The sequence below is a fragment of the Mirounga leonina genome, unplaced genomic scaffold (assembly GCF_011800145.1).
Source record: "Mirounga leonina isolate KUSES-001 unplaced genomic scaffold, KU_Mleo_1.0 Mir_128, whole genome shotgun sequence".
NCBI classification, from domain to species: Eukaryota; Metazoa; Chordata; class Mammalia; order Carnivora; family Phocidae; genus Mirounga; species Mirounga leonina.
The window spans coordinates 27,015,221-27,028,189 of NW_023270320.1; the positions used below are offsets into that span (position 1 = coordinate 27,015,221).

General features: G+C 45.5%; 1 protein-coding gene across 2 annotated transcripts in view; it reads right to left on the minus strand.

Annotated features, from left to right (window-relative positions):
- Positions 1 to 12,969, minus strand: part of WWC2 (WW and C2 domain containing 2) — a 202,419-nt gene that overhangs the window by 36,637 nt on the left and 152,813 nt on the right. For both annotated transcript variants that reach the window (XM_035004282.1, XM_035004283.1), the window contains 6 exons: positions 12,235 to 12,854; positions 8,632 to 8,761; positions 8,022 to 8,102; positions 7,840 to 7,926; positions 4,218 to 4,410; positions 2,275 to 2,439 (listed from right to left, as the gene is read on the minus strand). In XM_035004282.1, the coding sequence (XP_034860173.1) occupies positions 2,275 to 2,439; positions 4,218 to 4,410; positions 7,840 to 7,926; positions 8,022 to 8,102; positions 8,632 to 8,761; positions 12,235 to 12,854 (1,276 nt within the window). The remainder of the gene's footprint in view (positions 1 to 2,274; positions 2,440 to 4,217; positions 4,411 to 7,839; positions 7,927 to 8,021; positions 8,103 to 8,631; positions 8,762 to 12,234; positions 12,855 to 12,969) is intronic.

Genomic DNA, 12,969 nt, shown 5'->3' on the forward strand with positions numbered 1-12,969 from the left:
TTGGCACAAATACAAATCTGTATGATTAATAGATTAATAGAACAGAATTTAGAGTCCAGACATATAAACGATCACACTTACGGTAAAGTGACTTTCAGCAAGGGTGCCAAGCTAATTCATGGGGAAAGACTAGTGTTTTCAACTAAGTGGTATTGGGAACAATTGCATACCCACCTACAAGAAAATGAAACTGGACCTACTCCTCACATCACACATAAAGAATAACTCAAATGGATCGGAGACCTAAAAGTAACACTAAACTTTAAAACTCTCAGAAGAAAACACAGGAGTAAATCTTTATGATGTTCGGTTGGGCAAAGTCTTCTTAGATATGACACCAGCAGCACAAGCAATGTAAGAAAAAAACACATCTGGACTTTTATCAAAATTTAGTATTTTGTACTGCAAACAAAACCATCAAGAAAGTGAAAAGAAACCCATAGAATGAGAGAAAATATCTGCAAGTCATTTACTGGATAAGAGACTTGTATCAAGAATACATAAGGAACTCTTATAACTCAATAATAAAATAATAAGAAAGAGATAATAATCAAGTAAAATAAAAAAAGATGAGGAACCCATCTAAAACACAAAGGATCCAAATAGACAGTTCTCAAAAAAATTTTTAAAAATATTCTAATGGCCAATAAGTCCATGAAAATGTGCTCAATATCATTAGTCATTAGGGGAATATAAATCAAAACCACAATGAGATAGCATCTCACACCACACAGCCTGGCTAAAATCAGAAAGATTAATAACGTGGCAAGAGCTGGGATGACAGGAGTCCTCGTATATTGCTGGTGAGGATGTAAAATGGTGCACCCACTGTGGAAGACAGCTTGTCATTTCCTCAAAATGTTAAAACACAGAGCTACTATATGACCCAGCAGGTCATACACCTAGATACATACACCAAAGATTAATGAAAATGTATGTCCAAAGAAACCCTTACACAAATGTTCACAGCAGTGGTATTAATAAGAGTCAAAAAACAGAGACAGCCTAAATGCCCATCTGCTGATGAACAGATAAATAAAAGGTGGTATATCCATATAATGGAGTATTATTTGGAAATATAAGGGAATGGGGTACTAATACATGCTAGAATATGGATGCACCCTGAAAACATGATGCTAAGTAAAAGAAGTATTCTTCTGACTATATATGAAATGCCCACAGTCAGCAAATTTATAGAGACAGAAAGACGAGTGGTTGCCTTGGTGGAAAGGCCTTAGGGAGAACAGGGAGCCACTGCGAATGGGTACGGGGCTTCTTTCTGGGATGACGACAATGTTCGAATACTACATTGTGGTGATGGTGGCCCAGCTCCGTGAATATACTAAAAACCACTGAACTGTGCGCTTCAGGAGGATGAACTGTACATTTTCAATGGAGGAACCATATGGTATGTGAATTACACTGCATGAATCTGTTAAAAAAGTTTACCCACAGCGTGACCATCACATCAGCACTCTCCAAGGTCCAAGTCCTATTTCATCATCCTGTGTGCCTTACTCAGCGTCAACCACAAAGTGGGGCGTGCGATACCATCTCCACCAGCATGCTTGCTTTCCTTTCTCCACCTACCACGACTTCCACTGTCGTGCCTTGCACACAGGAGATGATCAGTAATCATCTGACTTCTGCTTGGTAAACTCTTTACTCATAGATAACCGAAAATGAACTTGAACTTGGTAACAATATTCACAGATGCCAAGTCAGTGATGAATGGCTTCCCAGAAGGCCCCCTGTAAATTTTCTAAAGTGTTGAATGTGGATGATTTTTGGTTACAACAGTATGACTGCTGATTTATAACAAGCTTAATAGAAAATATTTATCACTTTATTGACGTAACAAATAGAAACCAAGACGTTCTTTAGCCTTAGTAATTTAACGTCTGCAAATGATCTGAGTTCCAAATGTATAACCTGACAGTGGAATCAAAGATGTGAACATGACATATGAAAGTATAAATTTAAAGCAAAAGGTTTTCCGTGGTCACCTAACCCAGCTAAGACTACGCATCAGTTTATTCTGATGGAAGGAAGTGTGAGCAGAAATGAGTGATTCTTTTATAAACTATACTTGAAAGGAAGCTGGAAATAATCGTTCGTTCTGGTTTTGTCGTTGTTAGGAAGCTGGGAGGAAAGCGTAAGCTGGGGAAGGAAGGGTAGTGAAAGTGAGCAGGAAACACACCGGTTACCACAGCATTCCACATTTCGCATTATTTCCTTTAGTCATAATGCCTTTTTACCCCAATTTGGACTCACCAAGTCTATAGAATCTATTAATGGCTGATTTGGTTGAAATACAGAGTCCTCATTTTCTTCGTCATTCTTTTTGCAAGACATTTGCTTGGAAGGAAGCAGGTTATACCACAGAGTGAAAATCTCATTGGAAAATGGTAAATCAGCCAGACTGATCTGAGTTCCAGCCTGTGTGAAATGAAGGGGGGGGGGGGGGGGGGAGAAAAGAAGAGAAAATAAATGTTTAAATTCATATTTGCTTCTTCTCATATAATTAAGATTATGGGGCTAGCCTGTTTTAGGGTTAAACAAATGCAATACTCATGATATAAAGCATTGGTGGATTTTTTTTTAAACCTGAAGGTGTGACTAAGTAAGAAATAACCCCAATCTAGATGCCAAACCTAGGATTATTTTGTGAGATACTATTTTGCTAAAACCTAATGACTAAGCATGCAACTTTTTGTAAGTAGAATTATTTTTTAATGAAAAGTCAAAAAATAAATTAAAAAAATAAACGATTAAGCAGAAATCATAATACCTCTTACAATATATGCTGTAAGAGTCATTTGATTATTACTCACAAAAACCCATTATCCAGTATAAAATTCAAAAACAAAAACCTTACTGTGGTTCTTTTTTTTTTTTTTTTAAAGATTTTATTTATTTGAGAGAGAGCACACGAGAGGGGTTACGGTCTGAGGGAGAAGCAGACTCCCTGCCAAACAGGGAGCCCGATGCGGGACTCGATCCAGGGACTCCAGGATCATGACCTGAGCCGAAGGCAGTTGCTTAACCAACTGAGCCACCCAGGCGCCCCCTTACTGTGGTTCTTAAATGAGAGACCAGATAGCAAAATTTTTCTTTGGATTAGATGAATGTCAAAGAAAGTTTTTATATTCCAGCAAACGACACATACGAGCCAGGATCTAATTAAACAGTACCATTTTTTTTAAAGGCTATTAATTAACGTATTTACTAACTTTAAGGAGCTTCTGACACACATATCTATTGCAGTAATCTGACAGCCTACTGAGTCGCTATCTTTGCTTCTTTTTTTATTGCCAGGTAATATTATCAAATATTTTTTTCATATAAAGAAAAGGAAATACCAACAAGAAATCTATCATCCTTGTAAACTCTGTTCATCATGAAGCTTGTTTTTGTGTTTCCTATTGTACCGCGGAGAAAAGTTCAACACGAAACCTGTCCTGTTGTTTGGACACAAGGGCACCCCCTCAATGCCTGCGCTGGAACACCTTGTGTACTTTTCTGGTGTATAATGGTTTTCTGGTTATTATGTACAGTGGTGTGTTAAACTCACCATTAGTTATACATGAAGTCTCTCGCGTGAGCATTTAAACATCATATTCCTCTAAATAGCAGCATTTAAGTCTTCCTAGAAGCTGTAATACCATGGCTGGCGAGAATATAATAAAGGGACTGGATACTCAGTCTCCTGCTTAATTTAAACTTATAACAGTGAATTATGTGTGGGATGTCTTTTTGATATCAGGCTCCATCGTTCACCAGCTTCGTGACCCTGGACACATCACCTCTCTTCGCAGTTCTTTATCTAAAAATAGGGGGTACTCATACCTTCTCCCCTCAGACGGTCACGAGGATTAAAGGAGATAATGTATACCAAGCAACCAGCACAAAGACTCCTGTTGGGAATAACAAGCAAGCTCCAGACCGATCATCATGACAGAGGTCAAAGGGTAGAACGGGAGATAGATATTACAGAAAATCACAACTAATAAGCAGATTTGAAAGGTCTTGAATAAGAAAATGAAAACCAGAAATCACTGCTTCCGATAAAAAAATGAAACCACCACTGGCTGTGCCCAAGGCGCTGGGCAGATCTGTGGTGGTCCCAGGGCTGGCGAAATAACAACGAGAGAGTTCTTCTCAGCATACCCCAATCATGGGTCTTCTGCGGTAAAGGGAACTGTGAAATAACCTACCAGGCATTCTTCACTTCGGTGTTTACTAACAGAGCAAAGATCGACTCTCAGCGTCTTCTGCTGTAAGGCTGTTTGGGAAATGGCCACTCGGAACATATCATTGAATAAGATGGATTCTGTGGCTGGATGGACTCTTGTTCGAAACAGACAGCTGACATCCGTCGAGGAGGGAAGCAGAGCAACCCTAAAGTATCTGCAAAGAACAAGAGTAAAATGGATTTTACAGGTACTTCAATTATACCAGATTCACAGCTGTCGTCTGAAATCATCTGCGAAAGAGAGAAACACAGGGGAACATGGAGTTCATCATCAACTGAGAGCTTTGCTGTCAGAATGGGTCCGTCTGTGCTCAGCGGCCCAGAGGCTCCGTTCTTCACCCACCCATGCTGACCGTGCCCCTGGGCCTGCCACTCCCCACAGGGCTACAGCAACGACAGGACGGGGGAAGAGAAGGGGAGGAGAAAAAATCCGTGGGGCAGATGAATTTAACGTCCCACCTGCCCGGGGACAGCCAATTCCAAAGTAAAGTTTTCTGAGTCTGGGAAGATGGGATCATGCTAAGCAAACTTTGTCCCCAAGAATACTCACCCCCCAGTATTAAACAAGGGGTGCTGGTGATCATTTCCCAGGAGTGGAATACATTACCCTACTAGCGAAGAAGAACGGCTGAGGAGCATATTGTGAAGCAAACTTACCAGTTTTTATTTTTTTTAAGATTTTATTTATTTATTTGACAGAGAGAGAGATAGCAAGAGCAGGAACACAAGCAGGGGGAGTGGGAGAGGGAGAAGCAGGCCTCCCGCGGAGCAGGGAGCCCGATGCGGGACTTGATCCCAGGACCCCGGGATCATGACCTGAGCCGAAGGCAGACGCTTAACGACTGAGCCACCCAGGCGCCTGCAAACTTACAAGTATTACTGTCGAAGTTTCAGGAAGGACAAACTGTCTTAAGAGGCTTATTGCTTTGTAAATTTCAGAGGAAGACTTACAGAAAACCAGTAACTTCTAATACGACTTTCAGGTGATTTTTCTAAGCACACGTTACATGAGGATTCACAATTCTTAGAAACGGCCTGAGGTATTTTCTTTTAAATCCCAGAAAGACAACACCCATTAAATCCCTCGCCCGCTAATTCCAGGCTGGTCTAATTCTGATTCTAAAAGATGCCTTTCGGGCGCCTGGGTGGCTCAGTTGGTTAAGCGACTGCCTTCGGCTCAGGTCATGATCCTGGAGTCCCGGGATCGAGTCCCGCATCGGGCTCCCTGCTCGGCGGGGAGTCTGCTTCTCCCTCTCCCACTCCCCGTTTGTGTTCCCTCTCTCGCTGTGTCTTTCTCTGTCAAACAAATAAATAAAAGATGCCTTTCTCCAATTATGAAAACTGTAAATTCACAGGCAGGACTGAGGGATGTCCTATTATTTCTGTATTTTATATCAGAATATAAAATTGATGATGCAATATGTATAATTATGGAACTATCAGAATATAAAAACTGATTATGAAGATTCAGCCATAGGGGACTAGGGAGCCTTGGGCTGCCGCTGTTAAGGCTGGAGATTTGGCAGAAGAAATCTGCGTTTGAAAGCCAGGTGGGGAAGTACACCGCAGAGCTGCAACGGAGGAAGCAACTCTCTGCTTCTCCAGACCTCAGTTTTCCTCTGTACCAGTGGCCTAACCTCTTCTGCGGCCCCAGAACGTTTCCACGTGAAGAACGGTTTTACATGGTTAAGAGCCAAAGGCACTGGGGAAAGAAGGTAGGGCTGCTTTTCCTTTCATTCTGCTGTAGGTGGGGTCTGTCCACACTGAGTCAGGAGCCAACCAGCTGGGGCACAAGCTCTGTTTGGTGTAATTGATAACCAGAAAGTAAAATTTGAAGTTGGGGGGGGAGAAAAAGAACGATTTTAAGATACTTCATTTTTGGCAGTGTCATTATGTAGACCAAGGCTTTTATGTGGGGGCTTAAGAACATGGCGCTAGACATCTCAGGAAGGTGCAGACCAGGCAGACGAGTAACTGCCCACGAGCTGGGGGCAGAAGAGCCCACTGCACTCACTGCCATCGGTCCTCAACTGTGCCGGCTGTCACCCTACCTCGGGGCACTTTGTGGCTTCCCAGGAGGAAAGTGAGAGGCCCCGCGATTGGCTTGGCGGCGGCACATTTGCTGAGCCCTTAACGGCACGAGATTAAAGAAGATGCATGTTCTCGGGGACTTCTGTAGTTTTCTCCTGGACTAGTGGGATGGCTCTCCCTGTTCATAGGTTCGCTCCCTGCTGGAGCGGTCTTCTCCCAGATATGTCATACTGAAATAAAAAGGTTGCCAACGCTCCAATATCTCAGCCTATTTCCTGGTACGGAGAAGTCACAAATAATATCGTCAGGGCCGTCTTCCCTGCGTACTACTACTGACTGGCCTTCCTCATCTCAGTTCCAGGAAGCAGGCTCTTTGGGGTGACACAGACACTCCCCAGTAAGCCTTCCCTCCTTCTGGTCTCCCTGTTTAATGCGGACGCCCCCCATACACACACCTTGATTTCAGGAGATCTTGCAGCCCACTCCCCTCCTGGAATCCTATTCCCCTCCAGCTTTGATGATCATCAATACACAGACATCCACTGGCTCTCTTCTTCTGCTGTCTACTGAATAATTTCCATCTAGCTCTATTTTTATTTAGACCCAGTTTCTATTAGATCCCATTCTTAAGAGTATTCAGATATGAACTAAAAAGTAAACCCACAAGGAAAACATCCAGAACTCTCACATTTACTTTATTAAATGTCCTTCTCATTGAGGAATATTCTCTATCACTAAGGCAAACATCCACCTGGCTGGGTACAGAGTCTTGGGGGCCACCCCTCAATAGCTCTTTCTTATTTCCAAACCCTTATACTGGCAGATTGAACATATTATTAAGCGCAGGGCTATACACAGAGATGCTGGCTTTGAAGTCAGAGGTGCTAAGTTGAAATCGGGCTTCTTTTTGGTGGTCTCTAGCCATAGGCCTTTAAGAGAGCCCCCAAAAGTCTGACTCCAGAGGGTGTGAATGGTGGTGAAGACCGCTAGAGATACCTGTCAGGAGAGAGAGTCCCAGGCAACAGGCTACAAGGCATTATGACATCACTTAAAGTGAAGTGACTTTAAGAAATTAATGGTCACAGGGAAGTGAATGCCTGATGCTCTGAATGATACTCTTATGTGCAGCACGATACGGTGTTTGGCAAAGTTGTACTGATAAATGAAATTTAATCACGACAGTTTCATGTAAAAGATCAGAAACTTACTTCAAACCAACAGCAGGCATAATCAGGCAACAGCAAACATCTTAATTCAATTCAAAGAATCGGGCCCCAACATAGCATAATACAGAATTTCTGGTTGAAAAGGGAGATTAAAAGAGTCTTGGTTCCTAAGCCTAATAATGAATTGGTTGGATAAGGATCAAAATCTAACATGCTTTTTGCGCATTCTCCTTTTCTTTTCGTTTACTCCACTGTGGATTGAGGCTTGATCACCCCTGCTATGTCTTTTCCACGTTCATCTGGATGAACTGCTCAATTCCAATGTACAATTTATCACATGTGAACAATATTCAGTACTTCAATTTGTCCTTTGCTACTTTTACTTACACTTTTGAAGTGTGAGGTATCAAGAAGGCATGAAGATTTCGAAGTTGTGCTAAAATCACCATGAAACTTGACCTTTTTGCATCGTATCTGTCAAAAGAGAAGCTGATGAAACAGGGAAAGAGCACAGGCCATCTGTCCCTGCACCGAAGTCTAAAACTGCCCCTCCATGTGCGTTCCCTTACCTGAGGCCGACCTGCACCTGGGCTGTCTCCACGATGGTGACATCCCCTTCGCTGTAGGGAACATCTTCAACTTCACTAGGCCTAGGGACAGGGCGACAGGGGGCGTAGGTGAACTGTTTATGAACAGGGTCCTGTTATGGTTACTCTTTGCCACTTATTGATTCTGAATGAAAACCTGAATTAACAGCACTCCTCCAGCCCCCAGGGGACCTGACCCCAGTGAAAACTCACTCTTTTACCTATTTCTTCACCTCTTCAAGAGGAGTCTGCCTCTGAGCCATTAAGGGACAGACTTCCTGATGCCTGACTTTCCTGAGCCTCCCTGGGGTACCCCACACCCCGAGACACATTCCAGGCTTTCAGAAATATACACGAGAAGATTCATGTGCCAAACGGGTAGTGACTAGCAACTCCAACGCTCTCCCTGAGTTTTAAGCCTCCAAGTGGGTCAGATGGGATGTTTTTGGTATACTGAAATTTTCAGGCATTAGCCTACCACCCTTCTACTGCAAAGAGTGGACTCAGGGCTGCAGTAGGCTCGCAAGCTGGAGCCCTCCCACGGCTAGGAGCAGAGACAGTGTAACCGAAAAGCGCTCCTGCGAGTCCTTACTGTTTCACGAAAGCTTCGTAGACCCCGCTGTCTCCAGCCACAGACTCATCGGACACAGCAGCCGACACACAGGCAGTCTTCTCCCCGAGCAGGTGGATTACTCTTCTTTTTGGTAATGACTTTTCCACATCTAGGGACGGGACAGTGAGCGTACTAATTAGGATTTATTATTAGGAAAAGTTAAGTATAAAAATACACACGTGGTTTGGTTATGAGAAATCCCAAAGTATTTGCATCTGGGGCATCGTGGATGTTACTATTGGAGTCAACAGATGTGGCCGATTCAAGGCACCAAGACGTGACAGAGGTCCCTGGGATGCCAGCTATTTTGGTCATCATTTGAGAAAGAATACAGTTTCTCTCCGTCCTGAAATACTTGAAGGGAAGGGATAAATGACACATTCCCATCGCTCCCTTGCTTCTCTCTGTCAGGGATTCACTGCAGTTACCATCCGCTCGGAGGCAAGGAGCGAGCTGCGTCCCTCAACTATTAAAGATATTTGCATAATAGAGAGCATCTACTGCTCAATGGCAAGAAAGGTTTCCGCCTCCTTTGCTCTCCCCTTCTCTGCACACACCATATTCTACATCTCCTGTGCTATCACGTTAACAGAAGTTAAGAAAAAAAAGTCTTTGACTTACAGAATTCCTCACCAGCTAACACCATTAGAAAACAAAAACAAAAACAAAAACAACTTTGTGCTACTGAATCTTTAGCACCAATGACCACTTAACTTTTATCTCGAACTCATATTCATACACTGCATCCTGCTGTGAGCAAGGAGCATTCATTTAAAGCTGCGTTCCTAGGTAATAAGCTGCGAGCCTGTGGAGTTCTTTTATCCTCCAGCAAGTGAGCGGGGACCAGGATTGGTATGCATTTCGCCCCCCTTCTGAGTCGTGACTTTACATCTTGTTAAGATGTTTAAGTTTTAAGGCTTCAGATTACCCGATTGATTGCTGCATTTTCCCTTTTATTTCTGGCAGTGGGAATGCTTTTTCCTTGATGATGCAGTGCCTCTCTCCGCCCACCCCCCTTTGTGAGGGGTGAAGGTGATGACATGATTTATTGATTACCCCCAGGAATATCCACAGCGGCTGAAATTGACTTTGACAATGACAGAGACTGACTGGAAGGACTTCATAGTCATTCCAACACGGTCTCTGTCCTCCAGCGGGGACTGGGGCCGGAGAGTGGGATGTGCATAAAGGAAGTCGACTTTGCCTGTGGAAGATTCCAGAATCCTGAGGGAGATGAGCAGCGTCATGACCCCGGGACACCTGCCCCCCACGTGGCGGTCAGGTACCCCCGAATGGACTGAGTGCTGGTGATCTGACCTGAAGAGGATTAGTATTTACGGTTAAATATATGCTTTTAGGGCGCCTGGGTGGCTCAGTTGGTTAAGCGACTGCCTTCGGCTCAGGTCATGATCCTGGAGTCCCTGGATCGAGTCCCGCATCGGGCTCCCTGCTCGGCGGGGAGTTTGCTTCTCCCTCTGACCCTCCCCCCCTCATGTGCTCTCTCTCAAATAAATAAATAAAATCTTTAAAAATATATATATATGCTTTTAGTTGTTTTCTCACATGGCATTCAGTACTCTTTCCAAATAAAGCTCTCGGGTATCATTCCTTTAGGGTGACTTTTTAATAGCAGCTGTCTAGTACAAGATGCGTTTGAAAGGTAAAAGCTCTATCCTGGAAACTTTGGCAACACCGGGCTCTGGGCCGACTTCCCAGGCACAACAGCAGACCCAGTGGCAGGAGCAAGGCGAGACCCAGGCAAAGAAGCCCGCGGACCCAGGTGGGGTCGGACACCGGGAGATTCTCGCGCGGGTCCCCGTCCTCTGGCAGCCGGGCCCACTGACCGGCCCCTCCAAACTGACTAAGCGTTGACAAGGGGTCGCTGGAGAACACTCGCAATACACGAAGAATGAAAACAGCTTTGACATGTTCAAGATCCTTCAAGTCCAAAGCACAGAAGCATGGCAGAGAAAACACTCCAGTTTCTTCTCTTGCTTCTTCTTTTGTACTTTCATAAATTTCAGTGGTCCGTGGTAGGAACCGGGCTTAGCACCGTCTGTATGGATTATCCGCATATGGTAGTACTAACGACATGAACGGAGAGCAGAGCACCAGGCACGGTTAGAGGCTTTCGCTGTGTTCCAGCATCAATCCTCCCAGTACCCTGCGAGGTAGAGACTCGGCCGTTCCCATTTTGCAGCTGAGAAACAACAAGGCTGAGAGCTGGGGTAATGTGCTCGTGCTCGCTAGAACCAAGGTGGGGGTGCAGGATTGGCTGGCTCCAGGGGCAGAGAGCATCGCTCGGCTCCACACACCGCACTCCTTCCTGGGGGCGGAAGGGAGGCCTGACCGCTGGCTTCTGCTCACCTGGAGCCGCTAAGTAGACACCACCCCTCTGCTCATTTTCTCTGCCGTGGAGGATTTTGATGACACGTCACTTGGAGCTGTGGCCCCTTCTGGGCGGAGCCACACAGACCACACTAATGTCTCCTGGCTCTCCAGGCTGGGGTGTCGGTCTTCAGGATCGGAAACCACACACACGGGATGGATTTGTCTCTCTCTCTTTTAAACATCGAAACTGGCCAATCAGTTAAGACTCCGAACTCTCCGGAGCAGAGATACAAAATAAGGAGGTTTCTCAAAGCAGCAGGAAAACACTTGTGAAGAGGCCTGGCCTCTTCTGTGTGGTGGACACACGGTGACGTGCGTAGATCTGAGCGGGGCTCCTGGGGACCGGCCCTGGAGCTTTTATTTCACATTTCGTTTCTGGCTAGCTCCGAAACAGACCATCGTCCTCAGACCACAACTACGGTCCTCTGCCAGCAAGGGTACTATCTTGTGCTCTTTATACAACCACTTCTAATACAGCGAAAGCTTCCGCCTTGCAAAGGGATACAGATAGTAAAAAAAACAACAACAAAAATGGAATGCGCCCTCTGTTTGTGTCTGGGCACACAATGGCAGCAGTGAGAGCCTGATCGAGGGCACACTTCCCCGGGTGCAGCTAGTAACGCGGCCAGAAGATGGCAGGGTACCACCACTACATGGGACCCGGCTTTCTCCAAATTCACCCTGCGCAGAAAGGGAGTGTCTGGCAAGAAACAGAAATCGTATTTGTATAGAATTCCCTGAGCAATCTAAACACTGAACCCTGGTACTAATTAGCTGGGATGCTAATGGGCTTGGCTTTAACCTGTTTTAGGCCAACTTTTAAAAGAAAGCCCTCTTCTTTTGCCTTGCTATTTCAGAGCCCGAATGTATTTGTATGAAGTGTGAAGTATGTTCATAAGACATGTCCCCAGTCAGCTGCCACCGTCCAGAGGGTTTCTGGACAAGAAGACAGACACTTCATGATTAAATCTAGTAAGCAGGGAAGGCGACTTTTATTTGATAAAGAAAAAAAGGTCTAGTTTCCAGGTATATCAATAAAAACTCCTTCTCCAATGAAGCCAAAATGAATAAGCAGCGCAGAGGGAAGGGGGGGGTGGGTAGCACAGTTGTTTCTGTGGAAAAAGTAGCCCTCCCACCATTCTTCTTAAAATAATTAAGAGGGAGCAGAAAGAAGCAAAGGTCTCCGCTCACCTGCAGTTCCTTCATACAACGGCTCCCGGGCACATTCACTGAGGTCTTTATCCTCTGAGAGAGACTGGGACACTCCTCCTGAATGAGAATCCAGCAAGATCTGACTCTCGCCGAGGCTGATGTCTGCAAAATGGCTACTCAATTCACAGTCTTCAAAGTCAGCAGTGAACCGATGGAGAGGGACATCGTGAGCAGACATGGGGAACGTGCCTTCTAGAACCAAGGGAGAGCCGGGAGGGGACAAGGAGGAGAGGGAGGACCGTGAGGACAGGGACGTCACAGACTTGGGGGCCTCAGTCCGTGGCGGCGTGTGGCCTGTGGCTGCAGCCGCCGCCCCACAGGGACTGCTCTGGCCAGGCTGCCTGGGGGACTTGGCCACTTCGTTTTCATGGATGGTGGTGATGGGTCCAGAAGGAATGTAGCCGCCTTTCTCCTGTAGAAGGAGGTCCAGTTTGCACTGATAATCCGTGTCCACCTGGTCGCTCTGACTGGTGTAACAGAGCTCTCCGGAACTGAGGGAGCTGAGCGAGCCTCTGCTGGAAGTGTTCAGAGACCCCCGGCTGGAGGCCAGGGAGCCCAGGCTGCTCCCGGACGACATGGACAGGGTGCTGGCCGAGAGGCTGAGGGGAGAGGAGCACTCGCTGTGAAAACTGGGATGGTACAGAAAACCCAAGCACGATGCCCGCCACCTCCTCCTCCGGATCCCGGAGGGAAGGAACCCAGTGGTGCCAAATA